Source organism: Macrotis lagotis, chromosome 1, assembly GCF_037893015.1.
Source record: "Macrotis lagotis isolate mMagLag1 chromosome 1, bilby.v1.9.chrom.fasta, whole genome shotgun sequence".
NCBI lineage: Eukaryota > Metazoa > Chordata > Mammalia > Peramelemorphia > Peramelidae > Macrotis > Macrotis lagotis.
Window position 1 is genome coordinate 242,195,125 of NC_133658.1, and position 17,493 is coordinate 242,212,617.

A 17,493-nucleotide genomic window follows, 5' to 3' on the forward strand; every position below is an offset into this window, starting at 1 on the left:
ATTCCCTAGTGAAACTTGGCATCTGAAAAATCCCTTTAAATAGTTTTTTTCCCCAGTTCAGTGAATTTTTTCCATTTTCAGCCCAGGCTACTCCATTTAACTTGCTAATAAACCAGGTAAAACTAATAAAGTGGATAGTATTAATTTGCTTTTCCAGCACATCAGTTTAGTCTTTTGACTCTTCTCAGTCCCCATTATGTGGTATAAACAGAAACAGAGGCCAGGGAATGCTAGATATTTCCATGTTAAGTGTAAAAATCTTCCATTACTAGTTTGACAACAATCAAAAGGATGTTATTTCCTATTAGATCTCCTAAAAAAGAATACAATATCTGTGCCACCCCATCAGCTATTTTCAACTGTGGGTAGTTATTGGATACATCTTATTGAATATGCATAACAGTTCTCCAAGAAGAACTAGAATCTAACCATTCTTTTTTACAAATTGAGATAAATCTCAGAGCTATTGTTTTAATGACTGCTGTTTTACTACTATTTAATTATTGTGTCCACTCTAATGATTCAGGGTCTGCTCATATTTTTGATCAGTCTCCCCTTGGTCAGTGGAACAAATCTATGTTCTTTATACAAAATACTGCAGAAGGGTCATAATTTCCATTGGAAATTGGCAAGTCCATTGCAGATTGCAAACCATCTCTGCCTTTAGTAGATAACCTCCATGGTTTACAATGTTTTGCTGTGCCTAAAATAATTCATCTTCTGGTGGCCAAATTTCTAATGGTTATTTACTATATGATATGTTATTATAGAATAAATTTCAAAAGAAAGCTGATTCTATTTAACAGGGATCATGTACTATTTTTCAGTGTAGCGTAACAATTGTTCAAAGTTTTTTTCCCAAAAGATCTGTTTTTTGTTGAACATTTTACATTGAATTTGACCATGAGTTTCAAATGTAGAATTAAATTAGTTTATCACAAGGTATTTTTGTTTTGTTATTTGATTTAAAAAAAAAACAAATGTTAAGGGGCAGCTAGGTAGTACAGTAGATAAGAGCACTAGCTCTAGAGTCAGGAGTACTTGAGTTCAACTCTGACCTCAGACACTTAATAATTGCCTAGCTATGTGGCCTTGGTCAAGTAACTTAACCCTATTGCCTTAAATAAATAAAATTTAGATAGGACAAGAAGAATTTCATTTTGAAACAGCCCTTATTCCTTTGGATCTACATTAAAAGAACAATCATATTTTCCATTTCTGCTGTGTATCTAAGAGATAAAGATTTTTGGTAATGAGAATGTTGCTATCTTCATTATAGCTGTGTCTGTACTGTGATTTAAAAAGCAAAAGAGAGAACTTGATTGTATGTATAAAAATTGTATTTATGCCCATATCTTAACAATTTCTCTTTTAATTACTCATTCTAAATCACTTTAAAAATGCTTTTAAAATCAATTTCCTTTCTTTTAGTTCTTATTCCCTCATATTGTCTTTCATTAAGGTATAGATTACTTCTATGTGATTGAGGAAATGAATTTCAGTATTTTAACAGTGGTGAGGCTAAGGACAGTGCTATAATCCATAGAGACAGAGGAATTGACAAAAAAAAATTTTCAAAATGAACAGAAAGGAAAAGAAAATTTGATTTAACTACTCCATGAGGGAAATGTTTGGATAACGTGGTGAGAATATATAAAATAGAAATAACTTTGGAGCAACTTTGGTTTCCTATAATACCCTACCCCTATTTAATTGTTCAATCATAGCTGTGTAGAGTTCTAACCTAAAAATACCATCAATATAATCGATGGCAGACTTCATACAAGAATCCATGATCTTTAATTTCTGATCTAGTACTTGTAATGAAAACTTGCTCTGTATTTGAAAAGATGTATATTATAGTCTTTAGAAGCACAATGGACAGTTCATTAAAAGTTTGTTTTTTTCCCTTTGATACAGAAATCTCCTGCAAAGAAGCTGAGCCATGCAATTAGTAAATCTCTGGGTTGTGTACCCACCAGGGAGCCCCCACATCCTGTTTTTCCTGAGCAACCAGAAAAGCCACTTGACCTTGCACATATAGTGTAAGTAAAAATTTATGTGTGAATTATTTTTCTTCTGAAATCTCACTTTAGGTATATGTTCCAATCAAAGATCAAATTCTAGCTCCAAGTCATTTCTTTATATGTACTACATGGTGAAACATTTGTACCACAAATGAAAATGCCATTTGTGGAATACCAAGAAATGAAAACACAACATTTTTAATCTTGATGTATACAAATAATTTGCTGCCCAATAAATAATTAATACCTTATAGTCTTATAAAATATGAGCTAAATCATTTGATAGGATGATTTCTCACAATATAAATAAATTTTTACTCTTTATAATTTAATATTTCTTTTTTTATTTTTTTAATTCTCATTTTGTACAAATGTTTTTTTTTACATTAATAAAATATTCTTGTTTAAGAGTAAACAAAATACCCCTCCCCCCATGAATATAGACTTCCTTGGGTGATAAAGTAAAGGGGAGAGAAAAAAAATTAAAATAAAAAAAATAGTAATAATTGTAGGTATGGCCAGATGGCGCAATGGACGAAGAACCAGCCCTGGAGCCACGAGCACCCGAGCCCACATCCGGCCCCGTAGACCCAACAATCACCCAGCCGTGTGATATGCAAGCCACCCGGTCCCCACTGCCCTGCAAAAACCAAAAAGAAGAAAAAAAAAGACCCAAAATAAAATAAAATAGTAATCATAGTAGGGGTGGCTGGGTGACAGAGCATTGGCTCTTGAGCCAGGAGCACCTGGGTCCAAATCCAGCCTTAGACACCCCAAGATCACCCTGCTATGTGGCCCCAGGTAGGCCACCCAGCCCCATTTGCCCTGCACCCTCCCCCAAATAATAATAATAATAATAATAATAATAATAATAATAATAATAATAATAATAATAATAAATGTGCTTCAGTCTTTGTTCCAACACCAACAACTCTGTCATGGGTGGATCGCATTCTTTATGTTAAGTTCATCGCAAAAGTTGCTTACATATTTTTCCATCATTGCCATTGCTGATCGCAACTCCCTCCTTTCTTATTTCTCTACTACCATGTACTATATTTTCTCTCTCCTTTCACTCTGACTCTGCTGTAAGGTCGCTGAGTGGCGCAGCAGATAGATCCCTGGTCCTGGGACAAAGAGGCCCTGAGCCTCCCTACCACCCCTTAGACCCAGCATCCACCTGGCCCTATGGTTCTGGACAGGCCTTCCAATCCCAGCCTCTTGCAAGGAGTAAAAAAGAAAATGAGTTATATCTGACCACTCTCCCCACATGGTCCATCCTCTCCTCCTTTATTCATATCCCCACCCCTTCCCCCTGCTCCCCCCCCCTTCTTACTCCAGATTTCTAGACCCCATTAAGTATATATGCTGTTTCCTCCCCTAGCCACCTCTGATGAGAGCAAAGGTTCCCTCATTCCCCCTTGCCTCCCCCCTTCCATGTCATTGCAATAGCTCATTGTAATAAAGGAAAAATCTTATTATATGAAATATCTTGGCCTATTCCCCCTCTCCTTTTTCTTTCTCCCATTACATTTCCCTTTTTTCCTATTGGCTCCATTTTTACACCATATTTTATCTTCGAATTCAGCTTTCTCCTGTGCTTCAACTATAAAAGCTCCCTCTACCTGCTCTATTAACTGAGAAGGTTCATATGAGTATTATGTGTCATTTTTCTATGCAGGAATATATAAAGTTCATCATCATTAAGTCCCTCATATTTTCCCCCTCTCCTCCAATCTCCATGCTTTACCTGAGTCCTGTATCTGAAGATCAAACCTTCTGTTCAGCTCTGGCCATTCCAAAAGGAACATTTGAAATTCCCCTGTTCATTGAAAGTCCATCTTTTTCCATGGAAGAGGACATTTAGCCTTGCTGGATAGTTCATTCTTGGCTGCATTCTAAGCTCTTTTGCCTTCTGGTATATTGTATTCCAAGCCCTATGAGCTTCCAGTGTAGTTGCTGCTAAGTCCTGTGTGATCCTGACTGCAGCTCCACAATATTTGATCTGTGTCCTTCTGGCCGCTTGTAATATTTTCTCTTTGACTTGGGAGTTCTGGAACTTGGCTATAATATTCCTAGGGCATGGTTTTTTGGGATCTCTTTCTTGGGATCGGTGGATTCTCTCCATTTCTATTTTGCCTTCTGCTTCTAGAATATCAGGGCAATTTTCCTTTAGTAATTCTTTGAAAATGATGTCAAGGCTCTTTTCCTGGTCATGACTTTCGGGTATTCCAATAATTTTTAAATTATCTTTCCTAAGTCTGTTTTCCATATCAGTTGTTTTTTTCAATGAGATATTTTACATTTTCTTCTAATTTTTCATTTTTTTGGTTTTGAAGTATTGATTCCTGATTTCTGGTAAATTTGTCAATCTCCCTGAGTTCTATTCTTTGTCTGAAGGATTTGTTCTCCTCAGAGAGTTTTCTTATCTCTTTTTCCATCTGGCCAATTCTGCTTTTTAAAGCATTCTTCTCCTCAATAACTTTTTGAACTGTTTTATCCATTTGACCTAAGCTGGTTTTTAACATGCTATTTTCTTCAGCATTTTTTTGGATTTCCTTTACTAGGCTACTGACTTCATTTTCATGTTTTTCCTGCATCTCTCGCCTTTCTTTTCCCAGTTTTTCTTCCAACTCCCTCATTTGATTTTCAAAGTCTTTTTTGAGCTGTCATAGCCTGAACCCAATTTCTGTTTTTCTTGGAGTCTTTAGATGCAGGAGCTTGTGCTTCCTCATCTTCAGACTGAGTATTTTGATCCTTCTTGGGCTCATATGCAAAATATTTCTCAATGGTGTTCCTTTTATTTCTCTGCTTGCTCATTTTCCCAGCCTGGGCCTGGTTTTGGGGGTGCTTCCTGAGCTTTTGGGACACTCCCACAAGGATCTCAGTGTGTGAGGCTCTGTCCTCCTTCCTGTTCTGTGAATGACCATAAGCGCCCCCCTTTGCCACGGGGCTGAGGTGGGGGAGTCCTGCTGTCTTATTGGGGGGGGCCTAGACTGTGATCAGGATCTGAATGTGGTCAGAGCCCCAGAGTCCTGTTCCAGAAGCAGAGGACAGAGCTCTGCAGTTTCTCTCTTCACTCCCCTCCCTCAGCTCAATGGGCTTATGCCCTGGAGGCTCCTGCTTACTGGCTTCACCTGCTTCTGTTTCCGGATCTGGGCTGCTGAAAGACCAAGCTGCTGACTGTGTGCCCTGAGGGCTGGGCTCCACATGCTTGCTCTGGCAGAGGTCCCCCGCTGTTCCCCCACTATGTGCCCAGTGCTCCCTGGGGTGCAGCTCAGGAGTCTCCGCTCTGGTGAGCTGTGGCTCCCAGCGCCCTGGGGCTGCCTCTGGGAGGCTGAAGTTCTTTTGCTCTGGTGGGCCACCCCTCTGGCAGGCCACCCCTCCAACCCCGGGGAGCAGAGCCTTTCTGCTCTTTTCCAGGTTACCTTGAGTAGGAGAACTGCCTCACTGGGTCCCTTTGTGGGTTCTGTCTCTCGAAAGTTTAGTTAGAGTTCTTAGTTTCAAGTTTTATCAGAGAGTGCCTAAGACTCCATCCCTTCTTGTCGCCATCTTGGCTCCACCCCCTAATTTAATATTTCTTAATAGAAGGGAAGAGTGTGTTTTTTAATGTATAATTTGGAACCAATATGGTATGGTTGGGTTTTTTTTTGGTTTCTCTATTTACTTTTTTCAGGTAATTTTGCGAATTATTCTTTTGGTCTGTCCATGTTTCCAATAGTTCTTAATATTTGCCTTCTTTTGTGACAGAGACAGAAGATATGAGGTTGATCTTATGTGATATATAAATTAACATCATAAAGATTAATTTTTATAATCATATTTCAAAATCTTCATATTGTGATCAGTTAGGGGCAGTTCAAGAAAAACCAAAGTGGTGAGAGACACAGAGACAGACAGATGGTTGGGGGGGGAGAAAGAGAGAGAAAATGTTATTACAGTTTCACAGAGTGTTGTAATCAGATTTGGACTTAGGAAAAGTTGCAGTAGAAACATTTTAAATAGACTGGAAATAGAGAGATTTAAAGTAGGGAGAAAAATTAGGAGGCTGGTGAAATAATACAGATGAGGAGTGTTGAGAGCCAATGAGGGTCTGAAGATAAAACCTGTTAGCCAAGTGAATGATGAAACGTGGTGGTTAAAAATAAAAATATCTCACAATTAATTTGGATTAATTGGATGAGGAAAAGGAAGTAGTTGAAGATTACTGCTTCTTGGTTAAAAGAATAAATGAATAAAAATTGTTATTTTCAGTCATTATTATAGTACAAAATTTACAGTCATCCATATATATTCAAGGCAAGTGGACAACCATTTATTAAGTGCTCACTATAACCCAGGCACCATATTGAATACCAGGGATACAAAAAAACTTCAAAAACAGATTCACCCAAACCTCAGTAGCTTTTGGTATTTATTGCCCTTGCTATTCTACTTAAATTACTGTTATTCCCTGGATGGTAGCTCTTGGATGATGGCTATTTTCATTTGCATCTTTGGATTAGTTAATTTTGAATACTTTTATGTAGTTGTTGATAGCTTGTGCTGCTTTTCAGAATTTTTGGTTTATATGTTTTGACCTATAATTGACCTATTGACCTATAATATTATATATTCATCACAATTTCCTATAGATTTTGATGCCAGTCTTTAATTAGAGAGACTTCATAAAAAGATGTTCATCAGTCTATATTTTTCTTATTATTCTGTATTTTTTAAAGTTTTATTTTTATAAATCAAAGTATTTTTTCTTTTATGATACTCCTCATCTCACTGTTTGTTATGAATTCTTCCCTTATACATAATTGAGAAAGATAATCTTCAACTCTTTAATTTTTAATGGTGTGAGTTTTTATACTTAGCTTATTTTCTATTTGGAAAGTTTTATGATGCATGATAGATAATGTTTGTCTAAACTTCTTTTCTACTATAGGGCTATCCAGTTTTTCCAACAGTTCTTACTGCATAAAAAGAACTTTCCCCCAGTACTTTGTGTTTGGGGTTTGCTTATCTAATCTAATCAAATTTTACATTTTTCTTTGTCTAGCACCAAATAGTTTTGATAATTATGGCTTTATGATGCAATCTGATATTGACCACTGGTAGACTTACTTTCTTTTTTACTTTTTTTTGGTCACTATTTCCTTAGCTTTTTAAGATCCCTTGTTTTTCTGTATGAATTTTTAAATTATTTTGTCAAACTCTACAAATTATTCCTTTGGCAATTTGTTGTATACTTAATCTATAGATTAACTACATTCATATCACTTTAATAATATTTCTGTGGGGTGCCTAGGTGGCTCAGTGAATAGAGCACCAGCCCTGGAGTCAGGAATACCTGAGTTCAAATTTGACTTCAGACACTTAATAATTACCTAGCTTAACCCCATTTGCCTAAAAAAAAAATAATTTTACTGTGGCCTAACTATTAATACACTTTCCACTTAGTTAAGTCATTTTTGTCTGTGAAAATGCCCTGATGGGTTGATTCCAGGATACATACTGCCTTTTATTGTTTTAAGTGGTATTTCTCTTTCTGTCTCTTTTACCTGTTTTTGCATAATATGGAAATGCTGGTGATTTGGGGTATTATTTTGTGTCCTTTTGAAAAAAATTAAAAAATTAAATTTTTAATGATTTCAAAGTTAACTCACTTTCATGAATAGAGATCATTTTGTCCTTTGTTAGGCCTTGTTCCCTTGATTCATTTATATTCCTTTGTCAAACAATAATAGGAGCATGATACAATGAACTAGAATACTGAAGTTGGAATCAGAAAGACCTGAGTTGTAATCCCACATCAAATATTTACTAGTTCTGTAACCTTAGTCATGCTACTACTATACAATATTCTTGTGAGGTATCAAATGAGATGTTTGTAAAAATACTTTCTAACTTAAAATAAGTCAACTCGAGCATCATGTCTGATGTTACTGGATGATCTGTTAATAGTTTTTGGTTTTAGGTAGATACTCCTGATCTTATTAAAGAGTTCTTTTATTCCTATACTTTTTTGTGTGTTTAACATAGGTTCTTACCAATTTTTTAATTGTTTTATACATCTCGAGTCTTGTTTTATTAGTAACATAATTATGTGAATTATTTTCCTACTATTGAAACTTCTTGGCTTTCTTTTTATCCATATCTGCATAATGAATAACGTTTCAGTTTTATTGCTGTAATCTCCTTGCTATTCAATTTTTTGTAAAAAATATTGATTCATTAGAATTGCATTCACTTCTGCTAAATTTAATAACAACCCTCCCCCTAAAATATCTAAAAAAAGGAAACTTCTTAACTCATGCAATAATCGAAGTAAGTGGAATTAATTTATCAGTAAAAAAGAAAAAGGGAATGGATAAGTGCAGGTTACATATGAGTAAACTGAAATAAATCACTAACAAATAATTGTGCTGGAAAAGTATTAGTAAAAGATATCGTCAGAGACATTAGATACCTGGAAAAAATATAGGTCAGTCTTAAGTGAGAGGTATAATTCACGAAAAGCTTTCATATTCTGTTAGTATCTGTGTAGTGCTAAGTGTTCTAATGCAGAGGTGTCAAACACAACCATGATCCATATCAGTGGTGGTAGCAACATTCCCAATTCTTCCTCCCCCTTAATTAGATTAAAATGTGAAATTGGGAAATATTTAACAAAACATATAGAAATACAACAGATCATAGATCTTATTATTAGGTAGTTTTCTAAAACATTATGTGGCCAACAAAGATTCAAATGAAGGGTTAGTGACCCTTATGAATGTAAGGTATTATCACTTTCACTATCACTTTTGTGTGTAGATCCAAGAAAAACATCTTTTTCTCTTTTTTTTAGTCATGCCTTATCCTGTATGCTGGAAGTCTTTCCAACTTGTCAACTTGATAGGTTATACTGACAGTCACTTTCTTCTAAGTACTGGGCTGATAAAGAACTAATTTTTTTATACAAATTACATTTCTTATTGGCAAAATATCTTTATAATTTCTGAAATTCTTTCCTAAGAGATAGCAAGGCTGAAGTATGTAGATTTTTCAAACTATCACAAGGAAAAAAACTTTCCAGAATTTAAACATATTCCATAATTTCTTGCAGAAATATATTACAACTTAAAATAAAAACTGCTTCTTTTTCCCCAGAATCTTCTTAAAGCTTTCAATTTGTTCTTTCAGTGTACTTATTAAGTATTTAACCCAGTCCATTACTAAAGACTACAAGTTTGGAATTCTGTTGTTATTTAAGACTTCAAATTTCTAATATTCAACCCTTATCTTGCTTGTGAATAGCTACTGTTCTTTAAAAAAGAAACTTGTTTTATACCTCTTCCCTGAGAAAACAGAATTTTCTGATCTTGCTTCTTTGTGTGTCTGATCAAATTTAAGATTGAGAGAACATTGTCTTTCCTCCATGCCCATTAATAAGTCTAGTCCGTTACAGAGAATGAGACATGAGCCAGAAACATGAGTTGTCTTATATTTCCTTAGTATTATTATTCCTCTAAATTTTGTCACCTCATCTGATCCTAGATTAAGAATTGCTTTATTAATTGATAATTGCTACTTCTATCAAACCCTGGAATAAAGTTTGTTGCCTGTAAAAATCAAATTCATTTCTTATTCACTGAAATTACTTTATCTCTCTCATAACCAGCTTACAAGTAAGTACATAGAACATTTTTAGCAGACTTTGATAAGATTTTCTCCATGCCTTATTTAAAGATTTTAATTTCACTGACAATCAAGTCATTTCTTCAATTAAAATAATACTTTTGGATAACTCCTTTTTGTTTTTCATACTATTCACTGTCTTTATTATTGCCACTCTGACACAGTGTCAACAAACACTTCAGTTTAATAGAAGAAAATCTTAATTCTTATTTTCAACCTACTTCTTAGACATTCTGAATTTCAGCCAATTAAGCAGTTCTAGTATTCCTAGAGTTGTGTTCCTTTTTGGTTGTAAACTCATATGGCATGATGATTTGGCTAGTTTTATTCTTATTTATAATGAGTTCAAAGAAGTGCAATAGAAATTCACTAGACCAGGAGTAATAGAAGAGCATTTGTGACCCAAATTTTTCTTCATTACTTAGTTATTAAGGGACACTTGTGATACTTACTTTAAAGTGATAGATGACTCTGAAGTCTAAAAATGGCATTCTCCTTCTCCACACCCCCCCCTTTTTTTAAATGGAAGTGCTTCTGGTTGATGTCATTTACTAAGCAGATTACTTCATTCTTTGTAACCTCACCCTCTACTCCCCATCATAAAACCCCAAAATTAAATTTAATGAAGGAGACAATAATTCAGTGTTTAATTTATTTTGCTCAGTAGTTAAATTGAAGGAAGTATTTGAAATTACATGATATTTCCCGAATTCATTAGGTTTAGAACTTGGCTTGGATAAATCATCATAAGTCATTTGAGGAGACTGTCATACATTGACTATTGTGCTAAGTATATTAATCCATTTACCTTAATATTTTCTTCCTTTATACTTGATATGAAGCTTCTCACTCTTATACTTTTCTTTCCATACCACTGAAAGCTTTTATGTAGTTGAAAAAATCTTTGAATCTGGAATCACCTGACCTGAATTCTCATTTTGCCACTAATTGTCTGTATTGGACATGTAGTTTTTGCGCCCTGCACCTCAGTTTCTTCATCTGTAAAATGAAAATGTTGGATCATAGCCTTCTAGCTCTGACTTTATGATCCAATGATTATCATAATACTATTTCTTCTTAAGGACTTAGAAATGCTTTCTCATGCCTGTTTTTTGAAAGAGAAAAAGTGAATAAAAGGCGCAGGAAAAAAAAGAAAATTTACTTTATTATAACATGTACCTTTCCACCTTATCCAGACCAGACCATTATAACACATATTAAGTATTTATTAATTGTCCACTAAAGACAGCTTGGTAGAGCACAGGACTGGGATCCGGGAGACCTGAGTTCAAATGTGTGACCTCAGAAACTCTGGGTGTGGCATTTAACCCAATTTGCCTCAGTTTTCTCATCTGTAATATTTGCTGGAGAAATAAATGGCTAATCACGCCAATCTCTTTGCTAAGAAAACCCTAAATGGGGTCATGAAAAGTCAGTCACATAATAAAATGACTGAATAACAACAAAATGTGTCACACACACTCTCTCCTAGGTGCTGGATACAGAAACAGAAATAAACCAGTTTCTACCCTCAAAGAGCTTATGGAGTAATGAAGGAGAGACAGTGAATATGTAAAATATATGCAGGACAACTTTGGGAGGAAGGCCCTAGTAGCTGGGATGGAGAAAGGAAGAGTTCCAACAAGCCTTCATTTAGTACTTGAGTTTAGCCTTGAAGAAACCTAGGGTTCTAAAATGATGGGCAGTAAGCTGACTAGGTCAATTGGGACTTTGTCATGGGTTTTACATGTAACATAAAGGAGTTTACATTTACTCCTAAAGATAACAGAAAGTCAATGGAGTTTATTGAGTAGGGGGACTGACATGATCGGAATTGTGCTTTAGAAAGACCAATGGTAGCTATGTGAAGTATGTATTGAAGTCAGAGATTTGAAGCAGGTTCATGCAGTGTAGATAAGTAATGATAGCTTTAACTAGGGTGATGGCTGTGTTACTTAGAAACTCTTGAAATTGCTTTCTGAAATCCTGGTCCTTAAGTCAAGAAGAGCTAATTTCCAGTCCTGACTCAAATACTTAATAGATGTGAGTGGTTTCTAGGCCTCATTTTCCTCATCTACAAAATGGCAGGTGATTTGGAAGTGATTTCTGTGGTCCATTTAGGCTTTAATGTATAATCCTGAAAAAGTAGTGTCAGACATGGTTTTTGAAGTCAGATTTGCCATCTCCAAATCCATAGTTCTTTCAATTTCATTATAGCAACTTTCATCCTTCACAAGTAGTCCTCAGTCCTAAAGCTCACCACCTCACCAAGAAAGCTTCCTCATTCTTACTGTGTTCCAGAAACTTCTATCATTTAGCCGGTCCTAATTCTTCATCCTTAAATTTTACAGAACAAATTTCATCCCTTATTTGAATTATAACTATTGTAGATTAAGAAACCGCTTTAGTTTTCTGCTCTAGGTGTTCTTCCTCCTCCTCCTTGTACTCCAGGTCATCCTTGCAGGATGCTCCAGGCATTCCTGACGACTCCTTGCTTGTGATATGAAAGATGGAAAGCCAGGGGTGGCTAGGTGGAGCAGTGGATAGAGCACTGGCCTTGGAGTCAGGAGTACCTGAGTTCAAATCTGGCCTCAGACACGTAATAATTACCTAGCTGTGTGGCCTTGGGCAAGCCACTTAACCCCATTGCCTTGCAAAAACTAAAAAAAAAAAAAAAAAAAAAAGGCAATGGAAAGCCAAAAAATCAACTGCAAGAACCTCTCCATAATAACCCCCCTCTCTGATTTTCAAATTACTGAGCTATTCTGATACATGAAGTGTTGCTTCGATACCCATGTGATGCTGGAGGGATAGGGAGAGCTCAATACAACAATGTTTCAAATTAGGGTACTGTTTCTTACAAAGATTTCCTGCTCCTATCATGGTTAAAAGACACAGTACCTCTGATAGTATCCTTTATTATATATCCCTCCTCTCCTTGCCTGCTTTTCCTAAAGCCCTAGTCTGACACTATCTCTACTCATAAACCCCAGTGATTCTTGAATGGGAAAATTTCTACTGGGAAAGTTCCTGTTGAAGTCCTCTTAGGGTTAAAAACTGTTTTTGTCACGAAAACCTTGCATTCCAAAGGAGATTCAGAGCTACATGCTTTATGATAAGATTATTTTTGCAAACTAATCACAGACATTTCTTCATTAAGATAGTGATGAAGGCCCCAAGTTACCTTCCCATCTGGTAGGAAAAATACTATGAAAACATTTCATTCTTTTTTCTGTGTCTGTTGCTTGGGTAGGTTTTCCACGAATAAAAGTGTACCTCCAGAGACTCAGCCAATGGGTAAAGGAGAAGGTGATTAGGGAGGGGAACCTGCGTTAAGACCTATATAATCATGCTTGACTGTCCTGTGGTTGCAGCTCTGCCTCTTGCCTCTTCTTTTTGGTGAGATTTTTGAGCCTGCCCTTTCTTGAGAAAGATAATAAACTTTCTTTTGTTCAGACCTAGTCTCTGAAGATTTTGTTTAGTGGATTTTTTTTTTAGGTTTTTGCAAGGCAAACGGGGTTAAGTGGCTTGCCCAAGGCCACACAGCTAGGCAATGATTAAGTGTCTGAGACCGGATTTGAACCCAGGTACTCCTGACTCCAGGGCCGGTGCTTTATCCACTACGCCACCTAGCCGCCCCCATTTAGTGGATTTTTTATTCCGCACAATTTTGGTGCATTGACCAGGAGCAATACCCTCCTTAAGACTCTCCTGGACACAAATACTAGCAAGTCCCAATGCTGATAATTTCAGCAGCTTGTGATTTATTGCCTGGGCAGATCCCTTGTGGAGTGGGGAAGAATCTGGATGAGGGACTTAGATGAGCAAATTAAAAGTCCAAAGACCCCTGGGGGAAAAACAACAAGGAAGAAGGGCCCTGCCTCAGAAGTAGACCAGAGCAAATGGTACACCCAGGTTACATAAGCTTGTGTACACAAACCCAGGCAAGCAAAACCTGGGAGTCCAAGATCCGGACAAGATTCATTGAGCTCTTGGCTGACCTGGCAGCTCTCCCTTTCTTTCAAGCAGGTTGTGTCTGTAAGGATAAAGGCAGAGAGAACCTTCCAAGGTCTTTGGATGGGGTCTGGAGACAACCTCTAGCAGTTCAAGTCTGCAAGAGGTCCAGGATGGGAGGGTCAAAAGTTAAGTGGTCAGGAATCATCATTACCCCTTGAAGTGCTGGCTGAGAGCTCTAGTGTCTAGACTTAATAATTGGAAGGAAATACAAAAGTACAAATAGAAAGTGCAGAAAATGATTAAATGCTGTTGATTTTTTTCTCTCTTCCCTTGCTTTTTTGCTACTATTCTGTGCTTCCAGATGAATTTTCCCCTCCCCCCCTGCTTTTCTCCAAGCTCGATTTGTTATCTTCAACCTTGAGAAATGGGAGCAAAAGGGGAGTTTATTAAGAAAAAGGACTAAGAGAGAGAATTGTTTCATGAAGACTTGGTGAAACAAAAAAGGAATTTATTTGGACTTAAAAGAAAACATAAAAAATACTATTTTATATTCAGATACCTTTGAGGAAGTAAATTCCAGGAAGACAGGAGAGTCATGTCCATTCTAAAGGATATAATTTTATTATAAAGAAATGACAGAAAAAAGGGGAAGTAAATGATTGATCTTGTAACAAATGAATTCAAGTTTCCTTTATAGTAACATTATAGTTTAAGGAATTTATTAGTATAGACTCTAGTAATGTTAGTTATTACAGAAATTAATGGGACAGTTGAGGATTTAGGAACAGAAGATTCCCCTCCCCAGAAAAGATTTAAGACTGTCCCCTTAAAGAGAAGTTATTTGGTTTATTTTATCTGAAGAAGGAAGAGCAGGGGATATTCTAAGTTAGGCTGAGGGATTTTTTTTTCTTTGAGTGGCTGTTTGCCTTCTCAAAAAGTATACCAGTTAAAATCAAGAAGTGTTAAATATTAAAACCTTTTAATAAAAAAAATGAATTGTGAAAAAATGGAATCATATGTGATTTTTATAGCTGTAAATAAGTTTTAAATAAGCTATGGGAATCTAGTGCAGAACAAAATATACTAAAATCAGAAGAGTTAATGGAAAAAATAGTGGAACAGTATATTAAAGAAGAAAAGTAGTTCAAACTGAGTAATGGGTTCTGAAAGAATTGGGTAGAAAATCAAGGCATAGAGACAGTTGGGTTTTTTTTTAACAATTTGTGAAATATGGGAGTTAGTTAAAGCTTGTAGAAAGAAGGTATGAGCAAATTTGACTTTGTATAAGTAAAAAGATTGATTTTGGGAACTTTGAGAAGTGATTTAAAAATCAGTCTAACAAAAAAGATGTGGTGAGTTATAGGTTCAAATGGAGATATGTGTTTAAATGAGATTGGGTAATTTGAAAATTGCATTAGACTGTCACTTTTGCAATATCTGGCAGTGAATTGATTGGAAAGTAATAAACCCCATACTATGAAAAGTTTGATATGAAAGCAACTGCTAGGTAAATGTTAATTATTTTTATCTTATTGTTTTAATAGATATGCTACAATAGATGGGGACAGAATGATCTTGGTGGACTGGGAGTCTGCCAAAACCACTGACAGCACAGACTTGTGTGTTATATGCTCTTTTTTTTTTAAGGTTTTTTTTGCAAGGCAAATGGGGTGGCTTGCCCAAGGCCACACAGCTAGGTAATTATTAAGTATCAGAGACCGGATTTGAACCCAGGTACTCCTGACTTCAGGGCCAACACTCTATCCACTGAGCCACCTTGCTGTCCCCTAATGTTTAGTTTTAAAGAAATAAAATTGCAGATTTCTTCCTCCCCCCTCCACCCCCCCCCGTTAAATGCAGACTTAGAAGGATAGTGTATAAAAGATTGGGAACTATATCTTGACTGCAAAATACCCTTTCCAATAATTTTGAATAACTGTGAGGAGCTTTGAAAAATGATTAGGAAGTTAAAAAGTATGTATCCCTTAGGTAATTTATTGATGAATAAGGTGTTGAAAAGTTATGTGATCTACTTTTGTAAATTTAATCTTACTGTAATGCTGTCAAAGCTTGGAATTAATAATGGATTGATTTGTAGGGATAATGAGGGAAAATATCAAAAGCCATGACCCTCTGCGCTCCCTGAAATTCTTAAAGAATATGTTGGACCTTGTTCTAGATCCATAGGTCCATGGATAAATGCAATAATGGGAGGATAGTTTTGTAAAGTCTAGCAATTAATGTGTTATTATTATTATTATTATTATTATTATTATTATTATTATTATTACTGTTTTCTTACATTTGGAATTACTAACACATGTTGAAAAATTTAGAGTCCCCTAAGAAGTTCTAATGGATTGAAAAAATACTAAAAGCAAGAATTTATATTTCAAACTTGGCTAATAATTAAATAGGTTTATTATGCAGAATTGTTTGCATAAGAACTTGCCAATTATATATGTGAATTGGGATTATTGTGGTTATATATGTGTGTATATATTTATATGTATATATCTCAAAATTGTAACTTGTTTGCTTTGAAGTGGAAATACCTAAGTAACATGGGAAAGATAAAAATAGCAATAATTTGAGATTTTTCTGTGGCAATCTCTGGCTAATTGTTGTGTGAGTAATCTTCTAGCCAAAGGAGTTGTAATACAGTAGGCTAGAAGTAGAGGTCTCTAACCAGGAGTCCTCTGATATAGCATCTTTATCTAGAAATAAAGCAGATGTGATTTTAGACAAAGGGATGCAGTCCAGAGATTAGAAGTTAGTGTCACCAGAAGGACAGACCTAGTTAAATTATGGAACATACTTGTGAAGAGGCTTTTGTATGTTAAGGAATACTCCAGATGCTAGGGGAACTTGACTGCTTTTTAAAATAAGTTTAGAAAGTAACCCTATTAAGTATATTCCAATGACAGGGAGCCAGAGGGGCACTCAGAATATAGATATATGTAACATATATATGTAGGGAAGGAGGATGATTGGTTGTGATTGTGACCTCCCTACCCCATCCAGGTTATAATTAACATTTAGTCCTTGTGAAGTAGATTCATTTGGGGGGTCTGATTAGCTGGAATTACTATTTAATGAAAACATTTCATTGTTGTCTCTGTGTCTGCTGCTGGGTCCATGAATAAGATTGTACTTCCAGAGAGTCAGCCATTGGGTAAAGAAGAAGGTGTTAGGGAAGGGGACCTGTGTTAGGACTTATATAATCTTGCTTGACTCCTTTGAGTGCAGCTCTGCCTCTTGCCTCTTCTTTTGGTGAGATTTTTGAGCCTTCCCTTTCTTGAGAAAGATAATAAACTTTATTTTGCTCAGACCCAGTCTCTGAAGATTTTGTTTAGTGGATTTTTATGCCATACATTCTCTTTTACCTCCAAGACCAAATAGAGAAATTCTCCCTTTGTCATTTTTAGCCCCGGCTTCTTCCTACCTTTCGAGTCATTATATACCCTGCATAACACTATAAAATACTAGTCTACTTGCCTTCCCTCACACATAAGAAGTGCATTTCCCTGACAATTCTGGCTGTCAAGCCATCAGAAACATTTATTTTTTTTATAAATTGTTTTTTTATTAAAGATATTATTTATTAAACACTTCCTATGGACCAGACACTATGCTAAACTCTGGGGATACAGAAAAAGGCAAAGTGCAGTCCCTGCCTTCAAGGAGGGCAATCTAATAAGGGAGACAGCAAGCAAAGTTGTCCAAATTCAAATATTTTCACCTTACCTGTTTTTCCTGATGATTTATTTCCATGCTTGTGACTTTGTTCATGTATGCACTCTTGTCCTCACTTCAACACATTACTATAACCATATCTGTC

General features: G+C 35.9%; 1 protein-coding gene across 30 annotated transcripts in view; it reads left to right on the forward strand.

Annotated features, from left to right (window-relative positions):
• Positions 1-17,493, forward strand: part of DTNB (dystrobrevin beta) — a 410,081-nt gene that overhangs the window by 163,453 nt on the left and 229,135 nt on the right. For all 30 annotated transcript variants that reach the window (XR_012473465.1, XR_012473466.1, XR_012473462.1 and 27 more), the window contains one exon: positions 1,921-2,045. Coding sequence is in view for 24 of the 30 variants with exons in the window: in XM_074209942.1 (XP_074066043.1) it covers positions 1,921-2,045 (125 nt within the window). In the remaining 6 variants the exon portion in view is untranslated. The remainder of the gene's footprint in view (positions 1-1,920; positions 2,046-17,493) is intronic.